Genomic DNA, 12,813 nt, shown 5'->3' with positions numbered 1-12,813 from the left:
TTTCCTGAAATTCGGATTAAAAATGTATATTCGCTCATCTTTAGTTGTAGCCTATGTATGAACGCAGGCAGGACATTTCAACAGTGTGGCTTTTGGTTGCAGATGTCTTGAAAACTGTTAACCGTAGGCCTCATGCACACAGCCGTGCCGTTTTTTGCAGTCCGCAAACCGTGGATTTTCAAAAAACGGAAGCCGCCTCTGTTGCCATCTGCAATTTGCGGAACGGAACAGGTGCCGGCAATATAAATGCCTATTCTTGTCCGCAAAGCGCGGACAAGAATAGGACATGTTATATTTTTTTAACAGGGCCACGGAACAGAGCCACAGATGCAGACAGCACACAGAGTGCTGTCCGCATCTTTTGCTGCCCCATCGAAGTGAATGGGTCCGCATCCGACTCTGTATACCCAGTATGGTTATGGATGGAGTTAATACACTTTGGACAGCTCCTACAGGAAGCTTGGGTGTGGATCCTGGATCCGCTCTTTGCTGAGTCTAGAGAATTCTAGACTGGTGTTAGCTAGGAGAGGAAGAGTTAGGAAGCAACTCCACATACTCCATTCCTCACAAGACTGGACTAAAGATACAGAGTCTCACTAATCTCTGGATGATGTACAGAAAGATTAAGACATTAAGGTTCAGAAATCTGCTACTTAAGCTATTTAGTCTTTACTGCATTGAGGGAACTACTGTTAAGACACCTTGCACACTTAGGCACAACTTGGTCAGATCATAAAACCTGTATGCCTCAGTTGTGAATTAGAGGCACAATTGCAATAGTGAGATTGCCAGCCACAGGTTCTGCAGGAAGATAATATAGAAATAGAGAGGAAAGAGTATGAAAATTTCTATCCCTGCTCAAATCCATACACAACCATCTGCGGAGATGTGCACTGCATATTGTAGTAACTGTGTGCTATAGTTGGATGTACTACAACTCTTATTTTGTGCTTTAGTAAAGACAGATGTTTATTCTGCTACCTCTGGCGTACTTACTGATTACATGCCCCTGTCTTGTACCCATACAAACATTCAACATCACGGGCACCCCGACTAGCATCAAGTAGGAGCCCCAGAACCAGGGTGTGCCCTCCTTTCACTGCACATCCCTAAGGAACAATTGTGTGAGGAAAGCCACTTCTACTTTCATCATCCATTTGTCCACAGTCCATGACTTGCCACAACAGTGACATGCCCAAAAGTGCACTGAAGGAACCAAAACCAAGCAGCAGGGAGCAGGTAAGTATGTTTTCCTCTACAAGTTTGACAGGGAAGGAGGCTGCTGAAAATAACTTCAAAGCTGTACAACCCATCTAATCTACTATGCTGTCATCTTTCTCTGTCATGCTAATCAAGCTTGTGCTTGCATTTCTACTATATGAGTGCTGCAACTGCAATGCAGCTAAAAGAAGGGTCACACAATTACAGATTTTTTCACACATTTTATTGGCTTTCTCCCAAATCATATGACAGATAATTCCATATAACAGTACAAGCCCAGTTAAAATCTTTAAATAACCTTAACCATTTTTTTCCCATTTTTTTCTTTTGTTCAAACACATGCTGAGATTAAATGATCCCTTGTGCCCTTTCTGCCTCCAGGTGACAACAGAAGCACCTTTGTCTTATTGAAGACCATACAAATAAAATTTGAAATGTACTGCTTGTGGATAAAATCATGTCTGTAAGGAATATTAAACAGCTTCTGTGTTCTAGTGAAAATTATGATCCTACTGCTCCCACAATTATATAGCTGTTAAGTGTCCCTCAATCCTCTCGAGTCCCATTCTTTCAGAGGACCAGAGAGAACAAAATGTAATAGACCCGGGTATTCTATTACTGGCAGCATCTTTTGAAAATAGATTCAAAGGTCATATAGACCCTGTAATACTTTCCAGACCGCTATATTGTCCCTAAAAAGGAGCATATTTCATATTACTGGAGGCAGGTCAGAACTTTTACCAGGAATTACTCTCCAGGGCATTAAGGGAAAGGTCAAAGAGGAATCCAAAGAAATATAAGTAAATTTAGTATATCCTGTAGCTCAGTCACAGATGTTATGAAATAAATGGCAACTCCTCGCAATTTGGTAAGGAGCGGCGGTAATTACGAATTCATACACTTTTTAAATGCACATTGTAAAAGGTTGGAGGTTACTTAGTTTCCGAGATCACATTCTCCTCAGTTTCGACAGTTGAATAAACATCAGTACAACACAGTGGATTTACTGGTGTAATGGGTGTAACTGGTCTCCATTTTATTCATAGCACACATGGCACATAAAGTGATTACAACAGACACAAGGTATATTCCAAAATTTAAAAGACAGATTAAATCCTAGACCTTCTGGGCTACACATTAATTTACCCCTTGCTAACAGGACCTGGGTCTAACACTCAGTTCCACAAACAAGTTTATAGAGTTCATATGTTTATGTGTCCCACAGGCCTGGGTAGAGCCAGCTTCTTTCCAAGTCTAGTTACAGTGAGAGAAGAGCTTTAGCTCTCCCAGATGACTCCCATTAAGTCTCATCAGCATCATTTTAAAGTATTTTCAACCACTGTCCCTAGCGCTTGCTGACGTCTCTCCCTGCACAAAGTACACTGGAAAATGGCTGAATCCAAGATGGCTGAGGCATCACAAGCCTGGCTGACTGCTGATTGGCTGCATGCATGGCATTGTAGGTCATTTCTCAATCCCAGAGTTCTTTGCTCCATGTCCTGACACATGCAGCAGCCACTTTAGGGAAAAGCGAAGCCTGAGAAAATTCGGATTCGGTGTAAATTTTTCCTGAAATTCGGATTAAAAATGTATATTCGCTCATCTTTAGTTGTAGCCTATGTATGAACGCAGGCAGGACATTTCAACAGTGTGGCTTTTGGTTGCAGATGTCTTGAAAACTGTTAACCGTAGGCCTCATGCACACAGCCGTGCCGTTTTTTGCAGTCCGCAAACCGTGGATTTTCAAAAAACGGAAGCCGCCTCTGTTGCCATCTGCAATTTGCGGAACGGAACAGGTGCCGGCAATATAAATGCCTATTCTTGTCCGCAAAGCGCGGACAAGAATAGGACATGTTATATTTTTTTAACAGGGCCACGGAACAGAGCCACAGATGCAGACAGCACACAGAGTGCTGTCCGCATCTTTTGCTGCCCCATCGAAGTGAATGGGTCCGCATCCGAGCGGCTCGGATGCAGACCCAAACAACAACGGTCGTGTGCATGAGGCCTTAAACTCCGGTTTACTTAAACATTTTCCATGAAAGAGTGTGGTGGGATTCGGCAGTCAGATGATCCCCTTGCATGGTGTATTTTGCTCTATAAAATGATTAACCCATTCTCGTAATATTTGTATGTTGGAAGGGAATGTATGGAGCAGCTTCTAGATCAGCATATGATTCTGCAATGTTGATCCAGAGGAAGGCAAACAATTCCCATAAAATACTGTAGAAGCCAGTTTTCATGTTCACAGTAGCATTATGAAATCCGGCAGCATAGCCGGATAATGCTGGGAACCGTCAGAGCCTCATTGCCGGAATGCAGCCAGACAAAAAGACATGCATGCATGCTGGGAGATATCTCTGTATTGATGTATTTGATAAATTTATACATGACTATTAGGTCTTACTTACTAGGTCACCACTCAGCTGTGGTTTTTCTAAGGCTGCATTTACATTGTGTTTTTGTCCTTTTATTTGGGGTATACGTCTGCATATTATAAAATGCTATTGAAAAGTATAACATAGATTGACTTTAATGGGCCAAAGCGAGATAAAAGGATTCAAAATAGCGAAGTCAACCATGGCATCTAAGGCTCCTTTTCAGCGCTAACCCTTTTTCCGTTGTTCTGCTCCATTTTAGGAGCAGAATATCAGGCTTCCGTTTGGGAGTGCAATATTTTACCAGACAAAATAGTCATGCGATGGATGCCCCTGATAGAGAGGTTATGTCATTAAGTTGCCCCCATGAGAGGTTGTCATGGCAGCCAGGAGTCTAGTGAGGGTAACATTTTGCACAATTTTCATGGTTGGCTATAAGTGTTATCTAATCCAGCAGATGTCCACAGCCTTATGTTGCTGCATTGTTCTCCTGTCCTGTAAATGATGGTGAATAAGTGAAAACTGATGTATAACGATACAGAAGCGAAATACATTTTGTCATATCTCTTTAATCTCCCACATACGTTATGGTTGTTGAAATATTTGCTCTCATCTAATTGAAACATACGGTATTCATTGAGCTTCATTATACAATTTGCTAATTTGTAGCTGATTGCTAAAAATAAAAATAAAGAAGTGGTCAGCACAGAATAAATAGAAGACTTATGTCTCTTGTGCTTACAAAGCGATTTTACAAACTAGTTTAAAAAAACTAGTGCAAAAAAACTAAATGTTTCAATTAAAACTACATTTCTATATACATTTTTCTCTAAATTTATTTGATTTAAAAAAATGCAATACGTGTATATTTATTGGTTTGGGTAAAAGTTATAGCGTTTACAAACTATGGTGCAAAAATGTGAATTTACGCACTTTGGGAGTGCTGAGGAGGAGAGCCTCCTTCTCTCAGAGCGCCTGCGCCGAATGAAGAAAGGAGCGGGATTTGAAATACTGACAGGGCCAGCCGAAGGAGGAGAGCGTTCGGTGGCCCTGTCAATCAACAGGAGGAGGTGGCGTTTTTTTGCGGCGGCTACTCCTTCTTTTATGCACAAGTCCACAGTATCCTATTTTTGTGGAGAGAAATGTGCCTTATTTTTCCCTAAAGTGTGTCCACCTATTGTTTACAGGTGGTTAGATTTTCTGCTACTCTCCTTCCTCTGCCCAGCCCCTAGCTCAGACTTTTGATGAACAGGGCCCTGCATTAGGTATGTCATTTTGCTGGGCCCTTCATTCTTGCACTGTTCAATGTAGCATGCGCAGTGTTTGTTTTAGTAATTATTGGAATAGAGCCAAGGATTTACTAGAAAAAGGCAGGTTTTTTTTCAGGTTAATGAACTCTAATTGGCAGTGGGCTGCCTTATCGTTCCTGCTGACAGACTCCCTTTAAACACTGCATCTGCAGTGTACATGTACTGTATGTAATGGGAAAGATGGGGCATACATTAAATGGACACTTAGGCCTCCATTATTATGAAAGAGACCAAAATAGTGGTATCCTCTGGGATTTCTTTACTGCATGGAATAGTTAAGCACACCTGGTATGCATTTTGGGTGCCTATGGGTGATGAATGCCACTCAGTAACATCTGTTACACACATGCACTTTGGAAAGTCCACCCGATGGAAGCCTCATTTATGAACTGCTAGTGGAGTTTGATGTCCCCAGCTATGCAGCCTGGCACTGGAGTCAGGGCCATCTTTACCAAGGGGCAAAAGGGGCAGCTGCCCCGGGCCCAGTTGCTCCTGGGGGGCCCAAGGCAGTTGCCTCTTGAGCCCTGCTAGCTACTGCTACTGTCTCAAGCTGTTTGTGTACTTTAACGTTGTGATCTAGGACCTTAATGACATCATCACCATGTGACCAGTAACCTAGCAATTACTGGTCACATGGCTATGAGGTCATCACAGGTCCTATCAGGAGTGTTGCAGAAGTTAACTGTGGAGCTTTTTTGTGTGAAGATTACATCAGAAAAAGGTGACAGGGGCTGTTATGTTAATATACTGTTAACTACTGTATAGTGGGGTGCTGTATACTGTGTGGGGTGCTGTATATTGTGTGGGGGCCTGTATACTGTGGGGGGCTGTATATTGTGTGGGACTGTATACTGTGTGGTGGGCTGTATACTGTGTGGGGCCTGTATACTGTGGGGGCTGTATACTGTGTGGTGGGCTGTATACTGTGTGGGGGCCTGTATACTGTGTGGGGGCCTGTATACTGTGTGGTGGGCTGTATACTGTGTGGGGGGGTTGTATACTGTGTGGGGGGGGCTGTATACTGTGTGGGGGGGCTGTATACTGTGTGGGGGCCTGTATACTGTGTGGTGGTCTGTATACTGTGTGGTGGGCTGTATACTGTGTGGGGGGGTTGTATACTGTGTGGAGGGCTGTATACTGTAGGGAACTATATACTGTATGGGGGCCTGTATACTGTGTGTGGGGGGCTGTATATTGTGTGGGGGGGCTGTATACTGTGTGGGGGCCTGTATACTGTGGGGGGGGGGCTGTATAGTATGGGGGGGGCTGTATAGTTTGGGGGGGCTGTATAGTGTGTGGGGGGGCTGTATATTGTGCAGTGCTATACTGCTGTACTGTATACTGTGGGGGGCTGTATCGTGTATAGTTTGTGGTGCTGTATACAGTGAGGTGTTGTATACTCTAAGGTGTTGTATACTGTGGGGTGCTGTATACTGTGGGCTGCTATACTGCGCTACTATATACTGTGGGGTACTGTATAGTGTGGGGTGCTATACTGCATACTGTGTGATGCTGTATACTATAGGGTGCTATACTGCATACTGTGGGGTGCTGGGGTGCACTGTAACGCTAGGTAGGGTGAGCCGAGCCCTGGTCTCCTTCCTGCAGAGCGGTGCCCACTTCCAGCCTGAGCCCAGCTGCCCAGAGCACTGATCCTGAGCCGCTGGAGTCTTCAGAACTGGAAGTATTTACAGTCATTCACTGTACTCTACTAGGTGTGTGGATTTTTTGTGTGTGTGTTGTGGTGGAGGCCATGATTGCCTGCTAAGGTGTGTGAAGGCGGGATCCAGGGGGCCCAAGTACATTTTTGCCCAGGGTCCAATCAATATTAAAGACGGCCCTGACTGGAGTCGCATTAAAAATTATTCCATGATACAGAAAATGAAGTCCTTATGTGTTTTTCAGTGCTTTAGACATATAATAGTTCATTAGTACAGATGACTGTTGTTAATTGTTTGATGGTTTGTCGTCAACAGTGTTGACCCACAGAGAGGTGCCTCAAGAAGCCGAAATGGAATACACGTTGAATCAGATGTGTACAAAATGCTCCAAGATTATGAAGAACCAGTGTCACAGCCAAAGCAGTCGGGATCATTCAAATATTTGCAAGACATGCTAGAAGCTGGAGAGAATGGTTAGTATGCATCGCTCCAAACATGTCTATGTGAACCTTCTCTATTCTTCTTCTTAGTCTTTTTCATGTTGCAACCTGTTTTTTACAGAATAGCAAATTATACAATTTTCTAATATACATGTTTTATGCTGTCTGTCAGAGCCATTGTGCTCCCTATTCTCCTATATGTATTAACTTCAGTAATAGGAGTCGGTCACCAGTTTTATGTTATGCTTTGTTCCATGTGAAGGCACCATAAAATGGTGACAGAGACCCTGATTAAGAATCTAGGTAGCTTTTTCCTACTGACCCCGTCATTTTCCTAAAAACATATTGAGAAGCTCCAACGAAAGCCGAGCACTGGTGTTGGCCCATTACACTGAATTAGCTCTTTTTCATGAGTTCCCTGTTCCCCATATTTTGCCTACTAATTGGCAGGATTCTTCCTATATACAAGATAGAAAGAGAGATGAAAATTAATTAATTAGCAGAAAAGGTAATCTCTGCATGTGGTCCAAGCAGACTGAGCGCAAGTATGTATTATTATGCAGTCTCCTGCTAAAGACACCTGTGAATATGTGGTCGTCAGTTTTCCTACACCAACACTTGTCCTATCCATGTCCTCACTGTCCTATTAAAAATGGTACTTGTGTTGCTGCGTCAACACAGCCAATTTTTTTATATGATTGTTTGAATTTAGGCCTTTAACCACCTCAGCCCCCCTAGCTTAAACACCCTTAATGACCAGACCACTTTTTTCAATTCTGCACTACACTACTTTCACCGTGTATTGCTCGGTCATGCAACTTACCACCCAAATTAATTTTACCTCCTTTTCTTCTCACTAATAGAGCTTTCATTTGGTGGTATTTCATTGCTGCTGACATTTTTACTTTTTTTGTTATTAATCAAAATTTAACGACATTTTTGCAAAACAATGACATTTTTCACTTTCAGTTGCAAAATGTTTAAAAAAAACAACAACATCCATATATAAATTTTTTGCTAAACTTATTGTTCTACACGTCTTTCATAAAAAAATTAATGTTTGGGTAAAAAAAATGGTTTGGGTAAAAGTTATAGTGTTTGCAAACTATGGTACAAAAATGTGAATTTCTGCTTTTTGAAGCAGCTCTGACTTTCTGAGCACCTGTCATGTTTCCTGAGGTTCTATAATGCCCAGACAGTAGAAACACCCCACAAATGACCCCATTTTGGAAACTAGACACCCTAAGGTATTCGCTGATGGGCATAGTGAGTTCATGGAAGTTTTTATTTTTTGTCACAAGTTAGCGGAAAATGATGATTTTTTTTTCTTTTTTTTTTTCCTTACAAAGTCTCATATTCCACTAACTTGTGACAAAAAATAAAAACTTCTATGAACTCACTATGCCCATCGTGAAATACCTTGGGGTGTCTTCTTTCCAAAATGGGGTCACTTGTGGGGTAGTTATACTGCCATGGCATTTTAGGGGCCAAATGCATGCGAAGTAGTTTGAAATCAAAATCTGTAAAAAATGGCCTGTGAAATCCGAAAGGTGCTCTTTGGAATGTGGGCCCCTTTGCCCACCTAGGCTGCAAAAAAGTGTCACACATGTTGTATCGCCGTACTCAGGAGAAGTTGGGGAATGTGTTTTAGGGTGTTATTTTACATATACCCATGCTGGGTGAGATAAATATCTCGGCAAAAGACAACTTTTCCCATTTTTTGATGCAAAGTTGGCATTTGACCAAGATATTTATCTCACCCAGCATGGGTATATGTAAAATGACACCCCAAAACACATTGCACTACTTCTCCTGAGTACGGCGATACCACATGTGTGACACTTTTTTGCAGCCTAGGTGGGCAAAGGGGCCCACATTCCAAAGAGCACCTTTCGAATTTCACAGGCCATTTTTTACAGATTTTGATTTCAAACTACGCACGCATTTGGGCCCCTAAAATGCCAGGGCAGTATAACTACCCCACAAGTGACCCCATTTTGGAAAGAAGACACCCCAAGATATTTCATGATGGGCATAGTGAGTTTATGGAGGTTTTTATTTTTTGTCACAAGTTAGTGAAATATGAGGCTTTGTAAGAAAAAAAAAAATCATTTTCCGCTAACTTGTGACAAAAAATATAAAATTCTAGGAACTCGCCATGCCCCTCATGGAATACCCTGGGGTGTCTTTCCTAAATGGGGTCACTTGTGGGGTAGTTATACTGCCCTGGCATTTTAGGGGCCCAGATGTGTGAGAAGTAGTTTGAAATCAAAATCTGTAAAAAATGGCCTGTGAAATCCGAAAGATGCTCTTTGGAATGTGGGCCCATTTGCCCACCTATGCTGCAAAAAAGTGGCACACATGTGGTATCGCCGTACTCAGGAGAAGTTGGGGAATGTGTTTTGGGGTGTCATTTTACATGCACCCATGCTGGGTGAGATAACTATCTCGGCAAAAGACAACTTTTCCCATTTTTTTATACAAAGTTGGCATTTGACCAAGTTATTTATCTCACCCAGCATGGGTATATGTAAAATGACACCCCAAAACACATTCCCCAACTTTTCCTGAGTACGGCGATACCACATGCGTGACACTTTTTTGCAGCCTAAATTTCGCAAAGGTGCCCAAATTCCTTTTAGGAGGGCATTTTTAGACATTTGGATCCCAGACTTCTTCTCACGCTTTAGACATTTGTGACCCCATTTTGGAAAGAAGAAACCCCAAGGTATTCAATCAGGGGCATGCCGAGTTCATAGAAAAAAAAAATTTGGGCACAAGTTAGCGAAAATTGATTTTTATTTTTTTATTTTTCTCACAAAGTCTCCCTTTCCGCTAACTTGAGACAAAAATTTCAATCTTTCATGGACGCAGTATGCCCCTCAACGAATACCTTAGTGTGTCTTCTTTCCAAAGTGGGGTCATTTGTGGGGTGTTTGTACTGCCCTGGCATTTGAGGGTCTCCGCAATCATTACATGTATAGCCAGCATTTCTGCTATTCTCCTTATATTGAGCATACGGGTAATGAGATTTTTTTTTTTTCGTTTATCCTCTGGGCTGAAAGAAAAAATGAAAGGCACAGATTTCTTCATTCGCATCGATCCATGTGGATAAAAAATCTCTGCCCCCCCCCAAAAAAAGGAGGGGAAAGGCATCTGCCAGGACATAGGAGCTCCGCCCAACATCCATACCCACTTAGCTCGTATGCCCTGGCAAACCCGATTTCTCCATTATATATACAAAGTGTTTGCCAAAGCATATGAACACCGCCGCCTCCTCAGCTCATATGCCTCGGCAAACGTATATCTTTTACTGCAGAGGAGAAATCTCTTCTTGCAGCGCTGCATACACCGACTTTTGTGTAATCTGACAGCAGCGCAATGCTTCTGTCAGAATGCACATCAGTGCTGTAGCTAGTCGATCGGTTGGTCCACCTGGAAGGTAAAAAAAAAATATGAAAAAAACAGGCCGCAACGCAATAAATTTATAATAACTTTTGAACAGAACATAAACTTTAACTTTTTGAGCATAACGTTAACTTTTTTGCTTACTGTTGATTTATTTTTATTTTTTATTTTTTTACCTTTATAGGACAAACCTCTCCTTCCCCATGGGACAATGTGCAAAGCGCAAATCGCTCAAAGATGTGGCAAAGTACATTATGCACTTTGTCCCAGTTGAAAGGAGAGGTTTGCAGCAGCTCTGTGTGAATGAGCCCTAATAGCCCTGCGTGCCTGTCCTGTGAGATGTGATCCCTATGCTAAGTGTACCTGTGTGTGGTACTTCCGGAAACACTCCCTAAAGCATAGGGCAGGGTGGTCAGAGCAGTCAGGACAGAAATAGCGGGTGTCACGCCTTATTCCACTCCTGCTACAGACATGACATCTTTTTCGGGGTGACGGTTGGGTTGAGGTACCTGCAACGACACTGGGGAAATGTCGCTCGTGTAGACGGCTAACTACACTGGTGGATGGGGCCACGGAACCTCCTGGATACAGGAGGTTCTCGATGATCTCTTCCTGAAATTTGAGGACGGATCCTGTTCTCCCAGCCTTACTGTAGAGAACAAAACTATTATATGCAGCCAATTGAATTAAATATACAGACACCTTCTTATACCAGCGTCTGGTGCGTCGGGAAACTAAATGCAGTGCCAACATCTGGTCATTGAAGACCACCCCTCCCATGAGCAAATTATAGTCGTGGACACAGAGGGGCTTTTCAATGACACTGGTTGCTCATTCAATTTGTATTGTCGTGTCTGCGTGAATGGAGGAGAGCATGTAAACGTCACACTTATCTCTCCATTTCACCGCGAGCCCTCTCCCCCCTTGCAAGACGGGTGGTAACGAGCCGTTGGGGGAAGCCCGTGCAACTAGTTCGCGCGGTGCCACAGCAGCCAATCTGTTCTAGGAACAAATGCCTGAAGAGAGGCACACTTGTGTAGAAATTGTCCACATAAAGATGGTACCCCTTGCCAAATAAGGGTGACACCAAGTCCCAGACTGTCTTCCCACTGCTCCCCAGGTTGTCAGGGCAACCGACTGACTCCAGGGTCTGATCTTTACCCTCATAGATACGAAATTTGTGGGTTAAGCATGTGGCCCTTTCACAGAGCTTATACAATTTGACCCCATACCGGGAGCGCTTGGGATGTATTGTATGAAGCCAAGGCGCCCAGTAAAATGTATAAGGGACTCGTCTACGCAGATGTTTTGCTCTGGCGTATGCCAATCTGCAAATTTCTGGTTGAAGTGGTCTATGAGGGGCCGAATTTTGTGGAGCCGGTCAAAAGCTGGATGGCCTCTGGGACGAGAGATGCTATTGTCACTAAAGTACAGGAAACGCAGTATGTCCTCAAATTGTGCCCTGGACATGGCAGCAGAAAACATGGGCATGTGATGAATTGGGTTTGTGGGCCAATATGACCGCAATTCATGCTTTTTGGTTAGACCCATGTTGAGGAGAAGGCCCAGAAATATTTTTAATTCGGAAACTTGGACTGGTTTCCACCGGAAAGGCTGGGCATAAAAGCTTCCCGGGTTGGCGGATATAAATTGAGTGGCATACCGGTTTGTTTCTGCCACGACTATGTCCATGAGCTCCGCAGTCAAGAACAGCTCAAAAAATCCCAGGGCCGAACCGATCTGAGCTGTCTCAACCCGAACTCCGGACTGGGCGGTGAAAGGGGGAACTAATGGTGCGGCTGAAGTTGGGGACTGCCAATCAGGATTTGCCAGCACCTCAGGGACGCTTGGGGGTCTACGGGCCTGTCTATGCGGTGGCTGCGACGGGGTAACTATTGCACGTGCCACCGTACCAGCTTCAACTGCCCTTCTGGTGCTCGCCACTTCAGCATGTTGTACGGCAGTGCTGGTACTAGGTCCAGGGAGGGCTGCGCTTCTGGTGTATGCCTCACCATGTAATCCGACAGCGCCAGCCCCACTCTGCTGCCCTTGAAGTGGATCCTGCGCAACCTGTGGTCTAGCAACACGGGGCCGGGTAAGCCTGGTGGTATCAGGGACCTCAACCTCCTCGTCCGAACTTTAGGTCAGACTGCCACTGCTTTCTACAGGTTCATATTCTGACCCGCTAGATTCGTCAGATGAGGGTTCCCATTCCTCATCCGACTGGGTCAGAATCCTGTAGGCCTCTTCAGAAGAATACCCCTTTTTTGACATTTGGACTACTACATTTAGGGGGTATTCCCTGAGACTACCCTAGAAAAAAAGCAAGCCTGTCTTACAAATGGGAGGCTAGCGAAGTACCGGAGGCCGCTGCGATTGATAAAAAATATCAAAA

At 43.7% G+C, this 12,813-nt stretch overlaps 1 protein-coding gene across 3 annotated transcripts in view; it reads left to right on the top strand.

Moving 5' to 3' along the window:
- PDLIM4 (PDZ and LIM domain 4) overlaps window positions 1-12,813 on the top strand; it is a 409,933-nt gene that overhangs the window by 368,234 nt on the left and 28,886 nt on the right. For all 3 annotated transcript variants that reach the window (XM_044277674.1, XM_044277675.1, XM_044277676.1), the window contains one exon: window positions 6,886-7,043. In XM_044277674.1, the coding sequence (XP_044133609.1) occupies window positions 6,886-7,043 (158 nt within the window). The remainder of the gene's footprint in view (window positions 1-6,885; window positions 7,044-12,813) is intronic.

This window comes from Bufo gargarizans, chromosome 2 (assembly GCF_014858855.1).
Source record: "Bufo gargarizans isolate SCDJY-AF-19 chromosome 2, ASM1485885v1, whole genome shotgun sequence".
Lineage (NCBI taxonomy): Eukaryota > Metazoa > Chordata > Amphibia > Anura > Bufonidae > Bufo > Bufo gargarizans.
The sequence above is the reverse complement of the archived record's forward strand: the minus strand, read 5'-3'. Positions and strand labels throughout refer to the sequence as shown.